This window comes from Colias croceus, chromosome 2 (assembly GCF_905220415.1).
Source record: "Colias croceus chromosome 2, ilColCroc2.1".
Classification (NCBI taxonomy): Eukaryota; Metazoa; Arthropoda; class Insecta; order Lepidoptera; family Pieridae; genus Colias; species Colias croceus.
Genome location: NC_059538.1, coordinates 2,415,667 through 2,432,108, shown reverse-complemented (window position 1 = coordinate 2,432,108; position 16,442 = coordinate 2,415,667). Strand labels below are relative to the sequence as shown.

Genomic DNA, 16,442 nt, shown 5'->3' with positions numbered 1-16,442 from the left:
GGTAGATAATTTCGGCTGCCTCTATACCTACTCCGCTATCGAATTATATTTGGTCTAATTTGCGGTCCAATTGGATGTGGGCAGACCGTAGGTGGAGGCCTTGCAGAAGGCGGTTAGATTCGACAATTACACCTCTATCCGACCCAGTTAAAATGAACTCTATATCTTTACCCGTCAGCGCAAATTCGCATATCAGGATGTCGCCGTATTTGGCACTGGTCAAAATTAATTACGTCTCTTTGTCACGTATGTTACCAAATAAGTGTAACGTCTGCGCACCTTGTATGGTGATCCCTCAGGAAGGAAGCGTGTGATTGAACTTTATATTAGTTTGGTATTAGACACTCGCATGATGTTTGAGGAACTTTCAAGTGGTGATAATTTTGTGCCGGAACCACGTGGAGTATAAGTAACTTCCGATGTTAAAGTACGTTGTGAATGGGTGTTGCAAGTAATAATAGCGAAAGGTGGAGATTTTTATTAGAATTTTTTGTAAACCACGTGGTATGATTAAATATTCGGAAATAAAGGTATATCATGCCTATTTTCCTTGCCTTTAATTTAAGTGATGATGAGGAAAGCAATACCTACTAAAGTTCCCTCATTTTAACAACATAAACAGAGCTAAGATTTCTTGTCTATTTGTAAGAAATATGTAGAATTATAACTACGACTATAGTATTTTTCTTTAGTTCCTTATACGTCTAACTCGCCGGTAAAAACCACATGTCTATAACGCAATTTGAATACAATAAGTCGGACATTATTATATTTTTTATGCGGCCACTTAGAATTGCAATGCAATTTAGGTGTGCGCTTCCGAAGCCCTTGATTGACCGACGGGTACAATGAACCGGGATTACATAAACGTTACTTAAACATTGTTATAGGTTAATAATAATCAGCACATTTCTTCACAAGTAAAGAAATAGAAATTTGTAATAGTTAATCGACAATACCTAATTTAACCTTATCTTGCCATGAAGGCAGAATAAAAGATGGGTTATGGGATATGTCTTATTATTATTATTAGATAAATTTGCCAGAGTTTGTATAGAGTTGGTCGTGGATAAATACTGAACGCGCGACCCCGCCATTGAAAGCGTTTCGACGGAACACAGTGCAGTTTAGTCGGTAGTCAGAAACTCAAACACTTCTAAACCGATTTGCATTCTGTTATCACAAATGGATAGCGAGGTTTTCGAGGATGGTTTTAGTATATAATTTGATAAGTTTGAGACGACGCGGGAGAAGTCGCGGGCGTAAAACTAGTTAGTCATAAACTTGAGACTGGATTCTATCCCTAAGCAATTACAAGTAATGGTTGAACCTAGGATATTCTAAGAAGCGTGTTTGCGGTTGTTTAGATTTTAATGTCCTTAGGTGATAAAATGCCCCCGCTGGTCACGATCTCTCGAAGAATAACGAAGCCTTGCAGATAATCTTTTTGGACTATGTCATCGTGGAAAATTACGTTGTCTATTGGAAAATGGAATAGGGAATAGTTGCTTCTAGAGAATAGTTTGATGTCACGTATTGTGTACATAATCGATTTGTATGCGCATAGTTTTACTCGCGTTGATATAGAAGACTGTACATATTTTAAAGTAAGTTTTTTTAAAGAATAGATATGTGCATTAGTTTCTCAACTTCACGACAATTTAGATATTTCTACCTTTTTCTACAAAATATAAAAACATATGAAAAGAAAAATAATTACGTGCAATTAAAACTTATATTATCAGAGCATTACTATTTAACAAACGTTACTACTAAACAAGCTCTTATTGGAAGCACATTAATCCATACTAATATTATAAATGCGAAAGTAACTCTGTCTGTCTGTCTGTTACTCAATCACGCCTTAACTACTGAACCAATTTGCATGAAATTTGGTATAGAGATATTTTGATACCCGAGAAAGGACATAGGATAGGTTTTATCCCGGAAATCCTACGGGAACAGGTTTTTCTTTGAAAACGCGGGCGAAGCCACGGGCGGAAAGCTAGTTACAAATATTTATCCCCAAAGGTGGGTAACCTTAAGATAAATCTCGTGGCGCCTACCGTGTTGCTATGTATATTCTTAGCTCCCGAGCGCAGTGAAGGGTGTTTTAGTTTTAACACCGACTTAGATAACGAAGCAGCTTAGCTATTTTAAAACGTTCCTGTTCTGAGTCACGATTAAGTCACAAGTTAAAATGTGGCTAGTAACTTTGTCCGTGATAAATGAGAACTTACTTCAGTTGGTGTTCTTTGTAATAATCTGAATTGATCTGTACATTTTAAGGGATCGAGAATAACTACACTACTTTTAAGAGATTAGCCTAGGTTATGTCTAGTTATGTAATTGTTTACCTACGAATCTTTTATTAATCAAATGTCTACCTTTTACTATATAAATAAAACAACTCAATTCCTATGCTACGTGTTGATAAAAAATATTATTTAACTTTGTTCATTGCGATCTCGAAGTGATATCAAACTTCGGTATTTCTTAAAAATGATTATGTTTAATTTCTGGAAAACTGGTCCGACCAGCCAACACTGCGCAGATAAGTCAAACGTTGTCAGTGTAAACGCCACTTAGCGAATTTACTGTCATACATAATAATTCAAACTAAAAGTGCGAGTCCAGTTCTCATGCACGGACCTTTGGGTGATGTATTTTTAATTATTATTATACTATCTGTATGAAAATTCCTGATTTCTGTTCGCATATTGGAAGTCTTCATGTTGGAAAGTGGGGTGTCAGGTGTTTTAGCGGTCTGTTATTTTCTCTGCGGTAGTCAGTAAATCACATTTGAATTATTAAGTACATACTCCATTTTGTCATTGTCTTTACCCTTAAATAAATTTAAATGATTCTCAATTTGGTTTGTTGAATCATCTCCATCACAATTTAATTCATTTACTTTCTAACACGTTGTTCTACTTGTAACCAAATTTGACATATCAGAGAAAAAAGCACTGCATTTCTATTAAGAGAAAATTGCTAGAGAGAAAGGGCTCCCGTAGTGTGAATATCCTCTATAAAGTCACGAATACAGATATAATAACTAGGAAGTTGCAACGCCGAGCTCAGAACCGGTATACCTTAGGAAGGGTCTAAAATTAGCTCTGCGAATTGCGATGCACTATTATTTTCAAGTTGAACTCGTAAACTTTACTATCTGTGAACTATACTGTGTGTTTTATCTTTGTAGTAACTTTATGCACAACAAAGCTATTTCAGTGGTCACAAGAAACTATTTAGATACAGGCGAGTCAATGTTATCGAAGCTATGTCAATTATTGCTTCTAAAAGCCACTCGAGTGAGTGAATCATATTGTGTTATACCTACAGCTATTGGAATATGCATCGTGATTCATAAGAATGTCTACGGACAAGTTAAAGATTGAAGAACAATGTATATTTTTGGGTATTACCCCCGGAGTGTCGCGAATTTGGCAAATGGGCAGTCGCCCGTAATGGCTTGATTGACGGGTGGTAATTGTTTGATGGTATTTGGCGTAACTTGGTGTTTGTGGTGTTCCAAATTAGAAGATAAATATAAATCTATTTAAAAATTGTTATAATCATAGTAATTGTTAGTGTCCGTTTGAATTACCGTATACCACGAATATTTTTATAGTTCTAAATAACTATTCGTTTTCCTCCTTTGAATTAAGTAATTATTATGAAAAGTTTGTGTTTTATAACATCTTATTATACACATCCTATTATACAGAAAATGTATAATCGTTGTCAATTGTTAATAAAGCTAGGTGAATACTGAAAGTTGAAACACAAGATTACGTAAACATTGACGCTGTCTACTATTCAAAAATTATGACCCCATTGAGGGCAACAATGACCCATTTCCACATGAACTAGACCCCCATTTAAATTCAAATATATCGTCTTAGTTAATGATTCACGCGGCACGCGTCGAGCGCATATGGCTCTGACAGGACACGATCGAATTCGGCGCGTGCGCACAATAATGCTATTTACGGATTGTAACCTGTTGTCTGTCTCTAATAGATCGTTCACCTCCTTATCAGCGTGTTGCGTATTGTTAACATTATCAAACCACACTTGCACGTAATTGTTAAATGGTAAACTAGTTTCTGGTTTGCTAATGTAGGGAGTTGGTGTTTTTGTAAGGTATATAAGAAGTTCATGCGTCACACGTGGTCTTGTGTTAGCGATGTCAAGGATATAATTTATACGATTGAGATTAATATATCTTCTAATATATAAAAATCAATGCCACTTTTCGTTGTAATTCCATAACTCGAGAACGGCTGAACCGATTTCGATAATTCTTTTTTTATTATATTCCTTGAAGTACGAGGATGGTTCTTATGTAGAGAAAACGTTAATATGTACCACGGGCGAAGCCGGGGCGGACCGCTAGTATTTTTATAAAAACTAGGTGTTGATTGAATGCTCCTTTCAATTTAAATAGTGCTTTTTAAATATATCTGATTTCGTAAGCACATTTAAATACAAAAATAATAAATTATTGTTCACTTATTAGTTCTGTTGTTTTTAAATTTGGAGCATGAAAAATTGGGGTATATACAAATTGTTGTCATGTCTGATTACCATTTACGACATTCTATCAGTATTCCATAACTATTAGAGTGGACGATGGGACAATTTCGAATTTTTGTTTTTATGCAATGCAACACAGTACTAATCGTCACTGTTTCCCTTGCAGCAATCCGCCGCGGCACAGAGAACCAGCCAGCCAAGAAAGCGCGCAGCGAAGGCAACGCCGAGAACGCTACCAACGGCCGCGATCACCTCGCCTACGGGTGCTTGCTACGTAACGAGTTGCTAGGCGCCCAGATTGAAGAGCTACGAGGTCCCCCCACGGCATGTTCGGAGGGGAACCGGGCGGCGTTGGGCGCCGTGCAGTTAGCTTCAGCTGCAAGGGCAGCACTGGCCTTCTCACCGCCAGTGTTTCGGTTTAGAGCGCCGGCGCATAATGCTGAGGTAAGTTTTGGACCTTTTGGTTTGCTGGGTGCAGATTGAGGTTTGCGGTCCCCCCATGGAGTCATATTACATTTTTTAACTCGATATTTCAGTCTTTAATTTTTAATTAAAATTTTAACAACAAAACTAAATTCAACATATACGTTTGACACATACGTCAAAACAGTTTACTTCTAAAATAAATTGAAAGGAACCATCTTGATTAGAACAGGATTTATCATATAACTATGCGGAATGTCTTAAAAATAAAGTTAAAGCAAAAAAATGCAAGCAGGAGATGCGTACGCGCTAAATCCGGCCCGAGACACGTGCGGCGATTAAGTCCATTAAGCAGAATAGTGTTATTTTAGAAATGCTGACACTCCTCGCTAATAATACCGTTTGAACATAAGCGCTTAAGACAACATATAATTTGCAACTTAAATACATTTCACTTATCCAATCAGTAGTCGTGTTTTACTTCGCAAAGCAATTACAAGTTGCAGGTAGTAAGAACTTCTGGTTCACTAACAAGTCGGCCGGAGTGGGCGAATCTAAAATCACACATTTTATTACGGCCACGATAACCCCAGTTCATATATTCGTACACGCAAAAAGAAAAACACACACCGTACTTTAAATTCTGTCATGCCCTGGTTCAGGTAGGCCGACGAGACGATAATACACTGATATTAAACTTGGCTATATTCCTAAAATATTGCCGGCAATTTAAGTTTTTCCAATTCACCTTTAATTAAGGTTGTGATTTAAGATAAAACACACATTTTTATGCTCCGACTTTAAAAGCCTCCCATAACTCAAATGGCAGTCGTAAACATTTAAAATTTCAGTCACAAGATACAAAGACAATCAAAGTGACGGGCGAATAAATAATACAAGCTGTAAAAGTCACTTATGTATTCTTAGTTCTTACTGTAAAAGCAAAAAACTGCATGCCTAATTGGCGCTAGACTAGCGATCTTAACAAAAAAATAAATTCCTAATGCTGTAAGTTTGAATATTTGGGCGTGTCTAATTGCATAGCAGTTTCGGAATCAATAAAATTATTTGGGGAAGGTAAAAGCAATTTGCACGTTAAATGGAGGTAATGTTTATTTTTTTTAGGTGTGATTACTGATTACGTTTGATTATCTGAGCGATATGAGCGCTCTAATTTAATTATTAAAAGAAAATAATCTTTATTTCTATCTCTTTTACAAATAATTCTTAGTAGGAAAATTAAAACTTTCAGACTCGGAAGAAAACTGATATTTATGTTAGGATATTGTCTTCGCCTAAAGGATCTTTTCATATGCAAACAGCTTATATCCATTCTAGGCATTTTTCTAATCTGATAAGAAGGATGGTCTTGTTTAAATTTTGTTTTTTTAGTCATCATAATAATAGAGATAGAACTCACTAATGATGTTCTTTTCTGATAAGATTGTAATAAAATATAAAGATTTACGATTCGTATAGATGAAAGTTTCGTCATCCATGAACTTATAAATGTTTCGGCACATATCCTGAAGTCTATGAAGGTATGTTGGTTACTCTTTTACGCAAAAACCTCGAAATTAATCTTGATAATTTATCACCTACTGAAAAGTTGCAAAAGTGAAAATATAGTACTAGTAAAATATTAATTTATATCTAAGTTATATAACTTGTGTGTACATTTCTTGGGTATTCATAACGGTTCGCACTTGACATCTCTCTCAAAATTTTTTCAGCGCATTGATGAGTTATAAAAACATAAAGACGGACATACCGACCGTTGTCCAAATGCATCTCGGTTTTATTGTATTTACTTTGATTTGCATCCGCTATAAAACGCCTCTGCAAATTTTGATATTGCGACGACATTTTGCGTTTTGACACGACCCGAAACGGACAGGTTATGGTCGATGAGGTTTTTGACGTATCGATAGATTTGTTTGCATTGGCGGGTACTTGGGTGTGGTGTGCATTCTTAATGCGTGAAGACCAAAAAGGTTTTAAGGCATAGTTACTTATAGGATTAATATAATTACTTCAATTTTGTACAGATGAACATAGATCCTCTCTTTTTTGAAAGACGGTAATAAATGTACCTACATGTGGAGCAGTCATTCATATATTTACATTTCAAATATCCTAACAACAGTTTGGTTTGCGTTAGCATTTCCATGAGCAAGCTGATAATTTCATATTTACTTTAATATAACATAATATTCAGTTAAATTCTCTAAAAAGATACGAGAAAGAAATAATAACAAGTCCAGAAATCCAGGTTATTACAATCCTGGATTACATTGACCCCACCACTTGACCCTCGATAGGGGTTCAAAATTAAATATATCGCCTTACAAATCGGCCATAATGACACGTAAAGATGATAATGTAATGTGGGTCGGGCCTTTTTCCGTTTAAATGTGTATTTTAGCAATAAAATGCACACTATTGCGATTTTATTGTAGAATTAAGTGTTTTGCATTTTTTTTTTGTGTCAAAGCAATTTGACCGGATAAAATCCTATACCTTTTTATCGGTATAATTCTGTATCGATTTTTGTAATATGTGCTGTTTTTATTATGGTGTTGTTGGTTACAAATGTTTATAATAATATTGTTGTGGAGAAAAATGCATTTGTGACCGTTAATTTATATACCCATTGATTTGGACAAAGTACTGCTGATATTTGAGACCTAAGGGCTAAGAACCGAGACGATAACTGTATTTGCTGTATTTGATGCTCGAAATGTTATTGTCTGGTTTATATGTATGCAAAAATAAAGAAAAAAATTTATAGTATCGTTACATTTTGTGGGTTTCATATTAATTTGTTCTATTTTTACTAAGCGAAAGGTATTTACATATTACAAGTTTAAAACTTATTTCATAAAGTTAAATTCGACAAAATACGAATGTCGAATATGTCTTATATTACAACATAATAAAGCGTATCGAAGTTCTCTCCATTGCATCGGCATAAATCAAAAGCATAAGTAAACTGATACTCATTGGTCTCTAATTCAGTATCCATTTACACAACTCGACACATATTTAATGTGTCACCATGTTTTTTTCAAAACAATGACTAAATAATACATAATGATTATCTACATTTGAATTAAGTGAAATTTCTTTATGTGCGTGAGAGTAAAATTACAAGGTCGCCTCATGGCAATACCGTCACGTCATCAATCAGTGCGACGATTTTGGTATCTTTTAATCTTGCCAAAGAAGTTTCACTTCTGACACGTGTGCTCCGCACACATGCTCTTTTTTCTCAATGTACATATCATTTTGGATTCTCGCTACCAACCACTTCAATTACGTTGCCATTGTATCAGGAATCTAATCAGGACTCGTCAAAATAGTAGCAAAAAGTGCACAATGATTAAACCTCTAATACAGCTAACTAATAACCTTGTAATGGCATTTCATTACACGGCCGTCGCTATGTCTTTTTGCCCGGTTTTACAATGAAATCGCCGAGTCGCGGCCGCGTGCAAGACTTGTATCACATATCGAATCTTCCTTCTAAGGTTGACGTGTGTCAGTTTTTTCACTCCTCAAAGTATCTCTTTAGCGACGCGTGTTGGTAACATTATAATTTATTTCTTTGTCTCTCGATTATATTTATGCTAATTACGCTCCTCTAGTTAAGTAGCGTGGCAACGGGCTCCAAATGTACCTATTGTTCGAAATTATGCTGAACTACCGTTATATTACTGCGGCCAAATGCATCTCTAGCCACATTTGAAATCATGGGAATATTTTCACGCGAATCTAATGACGTTACGCATTCTGCTAATGTTGGATAGCTGGGAAAAATATTTCCTCTTCACGCCACATACAAAAATCGGACGATTATTATCCAAGCTCCATAGAATCAATTTACAACTAAGCAAACTGATGATTTCTTTAATAAACATCCTTGACGCAATACAAAAGTAAACATGGCTATGTTGCCGGTTGTAAGCGAAATTTTTGGACAAAGGAATCATTATGGACACGAAATGTGCTTTTTAAAAATTCTATTGTGTTTGTGTTCAATTATCGTGAATCGCGCGTTTAGCACGTTAGTGACAATGAGGATGCGCTAATCAAAAGCACCCATGTTTTTTGCGCGTTCTCTACAAAATGCAAATTGGCAAACACGTTTTTTGCCTACACGAAGTTTTATAGCATGCATTTTTCATCGGTCATTACATCTGTCGATACAATGCTATTGTTTTATTCGTCCGATGAATGTTTGCCCCCTCGTCCGTCTGACATCACTCACCGGTGACAACGACCTAAAATAATAAATTATTAAAATTTTTACGGTCGCTTAGAATATTAACTTTTGCATTTGGCTTCGAGACGCTCAGTAAATAAGCTGGTTTCATAAATGTATCCGTCACGTTTTCCATTTAGCTTTCCTCTGATGATTTATGCAGTTGTAGCTGGTAACGGTACACAGGGCTCTATTCATTGGCTTTCCCCTTACAGTGTTGCAAGCTCGGTGTTATTGTCGCGCCATAGTTAGACTTGACGATAATACTTCTTGAGACTTATGCGTTAAATTCAAGTTTTGCTTTTATGAAATATGGCTGAGTAAAACGGCAGAGCGATTGTAATGCGAAACTAATTTAAATATGTAAAGCAACAGTATAAATCTATGTATAAGCAAATTTAAAAAAAATGTAGCTTTCAACAAATCTCAAGTTTCAAACCCCAACTTTCCGATACAAAATTTCATCGTAACCCACTGTTTATTGAGTTACTCAGTCAATATCAAGTCTTCATCAAGCTGTATCGGAAAAAATCTATTACACTGCAGAGAGCACGTTTCCACTTACGTGCATTAGTTGCTTGTCAGCGCTTTGATTACTACTCACGAAGCGGTGCACGCTTGTCGTCGTGAAAAAAAATGGCTAAAACCTCCTCTGATGGTCGTGTCGGGGTGATAGGTCGCTTAATGCTCTCGGAACATGTTCATTTCAATAACTAATGGCAGGCTCAATTGTTTACACTTGGAATGATTGGTAAGGTGGGTTTTTTGGTGGTGGTACCTAACTGTATAGGTAGTGTGGAAGAAATAATAGAAATTATTAAATTAGAAGTACGTAAAAGGTGTGCTCAATGACCAGGTCAGTGTGTTAATCGAAGGACAGTAAAAAGACACATGGCTGGAGGTTTTTAAAGTATGTGTATGTGAGGGTATGTGTGCCATCTCCCCTATCATAACAACACTTATGCGACTAGATGCACCTGCGAGAGCACTAAGCCACAAAACTATATCTAACTTATACGTGTATGGTGTTATTCTAAGACGACTTCTTAGGATTGTAAATGTTTTATTGCAGTGTAATAAAACATTTATTTACGGTAATAAACGAGACATTAGTCTTTGGGACATTAAACCAGTAGCTTTATTGTTTTGTTTTCAGTGAAACCACAGGTTTATATAGACTAGGTTCTCAAACTTGCCTAGGTATAGACCAAGCTGGGTTACTGGGTTTCAAGGTCGTTTTGTATATTTTTTTGTATTACTACGAAGCGTTGTTTAGACAATAGTATTTCTCTCAATAAATCTTTTAGAGACACAACTAGAAGCGGTCGTACTTTAAAATTTAAATGCACTGTATCAGTGGAATAAAACAGTGCATTTATATACAGACTTATTGCTGACATAAATAGTATGACGAAAAAAAGTATTAACAGTATTCATGAAATTCTAGATCTGTCTAAGGTGCCACCCACTGGATTACCCGTGCATTGGCCATTGAATACAAATTTCGGCATTGTTGTTTGAATGCATCGACGGTGACTCAATTCTTTATGCGACTCCGTATAAATTTCGATGGACGATACATATTTGAATATTACACCGGCCTTTATGAACTCAGATTAAGGATTGAATTCACGACAATTACGTCAATTTTGACGAAATTTATGTTATTGTTGATGCTAATTGTCTACTTCCTTCCGCGCTAGTTAATAGCTCTTTACGTAGAGCAATTTGTTAATTTTTTTAACAATGTATGTGTTGCTATTTTAATCTCATAATCGTCATAGAATTAGAAATAAAAATTCTTATTTGTGCTCTTGTTTGTACATCTGTTGTTCACGTTATTGATACCTAAAATAGTAAATCACATGCGCCTGATTGGAAACGGTGCGCAAAAATATTCGATCGCCTGTCCCATGCGTTACGTTAGGTGATAGGCAGGCGCGTCGAATCGCCACGGCTCGGATTATCTAATGCTTTTTGCTCCGACTTACCAGTCCTTGGACAGATAAAAGTCTAGACGCTTTGCATATTTACAAATTTTGCGCCTTTGCATTTCAATGATGCGTGCGATTCTAAGTTCATTGGTCTGTTCGTTACACTGCTGATTCTTTTTTATTGCCTCGGGAAAGAGCCGGGACGATTCCGTGATCGAAATTTTCAACGCATCGATTATTTATCGTGACGTACTTTTTCGGAGCTGCAAAAAATTGCTCAACCCCAATAGCCTTTAAATGCAAATCGCGTATCTACGCGCAAAAAGCCAAAATACTTCGTCCAATTGATTTACGCTATGATTAATCGACGTTTCTATTCCTATGAGAAATGGATTTAATACTCCTAGAGAAATTGATTTCGATTAATTGTGTTCTGGAACGTTTGGTTAAAATTAACTGGTACAACGCACGTCAGGTTAATAATAGGACTTCTAATGGAAGGTGGCATAAAAAGCAATCTAATATTGGTTAGTTGAGATGTAATCTCGGCGGCAATTATAGAATATCCTCAATTATATACATTAGTGTTTTCGTTGAGTGATATTTTAAAACTCTGATTATTAACTCTTGACAATGGCACACAAAGCGTATATGCGAATCTGGTTATTCATATACGCCGATCATGTTATAAGCTTTTACCGGGTAAGGATACATAAAACACTTAGGTCATTGGCAGGGGATGAATTGTAACTTTTGCGGAACTAGTTTCTCTGAATGCATTTTGAGTTCTATTTTTTATCGCTACGTATGAAATCGATTTCTTTGTAGTTGTTTTTGAGCGTACTTTAGCAAGCTGCCGAATGTTTTTACAATCTAGATCTTGTCTTAGATTGTCTCCTGAATTGGTGCACAGTCACGCTTCGGAGTCATTGTATGGGTGCTCCTTCTAATTTTGAAGACATCTCGAATCTCGATCTATACTTCTTGTTAATTATATTTTGTTTTTTATCACTTGCCAACTGGTGTTTTCTAAACACGCTTGTGACCTTGATCGCTGGAAGTCGTTTACTGATACTCGCTGTGCTGTTTAAACTTTTTGCTCGAATAATAATAGAAAGTTTATCGACAGATATTTCCAATGCGCTAATCACGCAGCATATGTCCTCCTTGTTATCTGATACATTGTGTAGTTTCCAAATACGATAGCCGTTGATGGACACGTCACAGTGATATATTCGCTGATCATCGTAATGGGATCCTTTATCCCCGATTTGGTCGTGCTCTCTGTGCCTAGGTCTAGCCTTTGATAACGTGGACATGAAAGGCGTTCGTTTGCCTCTATTGTTATACAAGGATAAAAATAAAAAAGTTGTTTGTAAAAACATTTGAATAGTCGTCGATATTGGCAAAAAACATGTACGTCTGCTATTAGTTACACCTACGTATTGCATTGCATTGTGAATCGTTGTTTGGATATATCTAGATTTATTAATTCGGTTCAATTGATTAAATGTTTTTGCTTGAATTAAAAAAAAATATATATATGAATGATTGCAAAATTATTTTAAAGCGGCAATGAAGATCATGGAAGTTTTATTTACAGTTGGAATTTCAAGATGATTGTCTTAGAAAAATAAACTTTGCAAGTTTACCGTTGAACGTGTATTAGACAAAAAAGACTTCTGTGTCATCATCAGCTCACAAGTAGGGGAAGTGCTCAATCGTGTTCGTTCAGTTCGTGTGTTTGCTCAAACAACATCTACCAATTTGCGAGAAAATTTCGCATGAGGCACCTATCTACTTGGCCTTAATTTTTTACCGTGTACATAACTTCTTATTTGCTGAGCGTTTTGCGATCGAGGCCCGATAGGGTTTACGTGTATTTACACAGTTGAGTCAATTAGTGCAGCGGCCCGACTCTCGACAGCGCTATTGAATTGGCTTGTCCCTTATTTACCAGACAATGGAATCTCCATCTTTGATTAAGCCCTTTCAAATTATGCTATCAATGCCAGCTATTATTGCTGTTAAATGTAAAGTGCAGTTAAACGTTCGACTTCTAGATTGTGGCAATTTAAATGTGCAATCGATGTATTGTACTGAAAACACGGTCATGCGTTTGTTGATTGCCTATACGACTAGTCACTATTGACTAGACCTAACTGTTACTTATCTATACCTGATCTTGATTTTCGCTTTGTCTAGTTCAGTCGTAAAATTGTTTTGAATTTAAAAGAAGTTCCGTGTTTTTAATTAGTATTCTCTCCGCACGGGGATCGCTGAAAGGGGTCTGAGATATTATGTAGTAGCATTTTATTATTGCCTCGTTCCTAACGTGACCTGCTTACGGATCCGTCCAGGTCACAAAATCCACCACTCATTTATAGTACCAATCAATCTCTTATCTCAGATCTAGTCACTACTTGGTGGATTTCTTGCTTTTTATGCGTCTGCTGTCCGAGGTTAATAAACTTGGATTCTGATTGCTCATTCATCTTACATCATTGTGGTTTTGGTATATATTGAGATTTTTCTTTTACCTTTTTCTAAGCTCTGTTTTGTTGCTGGTGCGATTAGCATAATTCGTAAATTGCATTTTATTAGTCACAGTTTTTATTCGTTTGTGCCTTTTTTGTGTTGGTCGAATTCATCTGGAGTTATTAACGTCAGACATCAAGTTTATTGTACCCAATATTGCACAGCCGGACTGTATTTTGAATATGAAATGGAAATTCATTTTAATTTATTCAATCGTTCGGTGGATTTATCGACGAATAGATACTTCGAACGTTTACAAGATTTGGATCACAGACAATATAATTTAATTTTAGCAGACATAATTTATTATACCATTTTCTCTTGCGTTTATATTGATGCAAGTATGAACATGTTGAGGTGGAAGATATATATCAAAGATCATTAATTCATATGCTAAAGCTAGGTGTGGAGATAATACTAAAACTAGCTTAATAAATTATAGTAGTACTAGCTTTCCGCCCGCGGCTTCGCCCGCGTTTTCAGAGGAAACCCCGCATAGTTCCCTTTCCCGTGGGATTTCCGGGATAAAACCTATCCTATCTCTCAAGTTGGATCGAACTGCACATGGTGTGCGAATTTTATTATAATCGGTTAAGTGGTTTAGGAGTCCATTGAGGACAAACATTGTGACACGAGATTTATATATATTAAGATACTATATGCATCCTAGCTATCTCTCGAGTCTATTCTTACGATGACAACAATGGTATCATTGTGCGATCTATTGTGTGGAAGTTTTTGTCTATTTGTATCGAATGAAGCTTTTGTGCCTAGAGGAAATAAAAAAAAAAAAAAAAAAATGAAAAATATATTTATTTAAAAAACCATAATATGTTTTACACAGTTAGGTACAATTGTATTTATGTTGCACGTTTTACATACATTTGGCTTTATCTAAGTTTATAATAAAGGTTTACCAATAGTACCCACACTAGGCAAGCCTGTATCGTGGGCACTGAGACGATTTTACAAAAAATTGGGTGTCCTCGGTATAATTTAACGCAGATAACAACACGTTCAAAAAGCATTCCATGACTTAAATGCTACAGGATTATACAAACTAAAGGTACTAAATGATAAAATTAATATACTTAATATATTATAAAATAAATAAAATAAAAGAATATATATATATAATAAATATATATACATATAACAATAAATATAATAATTTTGAAATGATATAAATGCCGATTATATACACAAATTAAAATAATGACGCAAGAAGATTTTCTGTTGATACGTAGTTTAGAGATTTAAGGAAGTTAGTTACGATGATCTTTGCTTTTTTAGAAGAACAGTTTTTTATATTACAATTGGAGCAAATTTTATTATAAATAAATATACCAGCAAAAGGATTGAAACGCTTAGCAAAAGAAGTATTTACACGAACATTTGGTATTTTGTAAATACGCTTTCTCACATAATCCTTGTAATTGGGAGAGTTAATCACCCATTTATGCGTAGATATAATTTTATCAAGGATGAAAAGTTGGCGAACAGTGAGAACACTAGCGTCTTTATAAAGGTTGAAAGTAGGGTATCTGAAAGGTTTTTGCAGCATAGTTTTAAGTACCGCTCGTTGAGCCCTCTCAATACGAATTAGGTTTGACTTAACGGCACCTCCCCACGAACCAATGCAGTAAGTAATTAGTGATTGACATAGCGCGAAATATATAGTTTTAAGTAATTTGACGTCGGCAGATCGGCGGAGTTGCTTCATGATATAAATGATTTTACGCACGCGATCAGACAGAAGATTTATGTGATTCTTAAAACTCAGATTTTGATCCACCAAAACTCCTAAATACTTGGTAACTTCAACTCTATCAATATATTGAGGCGCACAATCGTCCGGGGATATATTAATTAATTCTATCAGGGAAGGGGCGGACGCAGCAGTCTTATGAAAGCAGATAAAATTCGTCTTGTCTAGGTTCAGAGTCAATAAGTTACGTTCGAGCCAAGAATTAACCTGTATCATTCCCTGCCTTGCAGCTAACACTGCCTCATCCCAACTGCCACCGTGAAAAGTGATAGCAGTGTCATCCGCATAACAAAGAATATCAGCACCGCTAAGGGGGAGGTTGTGAATATCATCCATGTAAAGAATGAAGAGAGTCGGACCCAGGATACTGCCCTGTGGAACACCGTAATTAACTTCTTTCGTGGAACTAACGCTCTCTCCAATCTTTACACATTGAAGTCTCCCTCTGAGATAAGTTTCAAACCATAGCAATGCATGACCCCTAACACCCTTATTATGAAGTTTTCTAAGCAGCAGTGGGATAGAAACAGTGTCGAAGGCCTTCGCAAGGTCTAGAAAAACACTGAGACATGCGTTTTTGTTGTCCAAATGTGAGGAAACTATAGATGTTAATAGGCTCACAGCATCTGACGTACTTTTTTGACATCTGAAACCAAACTGACGCGATGATAGAAGATTATTGGACTCTAGAAACTTGGTAAGTCGAGAGTTAACAATTTTCTCAAGAATTTTCGAAAAAACGCCTAACAGTGATATCGGCCTATAATTATTGGGATTGTCACGAGTTCCTGATTTATAAATTGGGCAAACTGCAGCAACCTTCCAGCTATTAGGGAAAATACCGAGTGATAGACTTCGATTATAAATTGAGGTTAAAGGACTTAAAATTTCTTCTCGAATCTGTTTAATTAATGAATTATCAAGGCCATCAATGCCAGGTGATTTTTCATTGCGTAATTGTAAAATAAGGTTT

General features: G+C 35.9%; 1 protein-coding gene across 1 annotated transcript in view; it reads left to right on the top strand.

The window, feature by feature from the left end:
• The window catches only part of LOC123705332 (fizzy-related protein homolog), a 68,232-nt gene that overhangs the window by 22,377 nt on the left and 29,413 nt on the right, over window positions 1-16,442 (top strand). Inside the window, exon 2 of the mRNA XM_045654075.1 lies at window positions 4,709-4,986. Within this exon, the coding sequence (XP_045510031.1) occupies window positions 4,709-4,986 (278 nt within the window). The remainder of the gene's footprint in view (window positions 1-4,708; window positions 4,987-16,442) is intronic.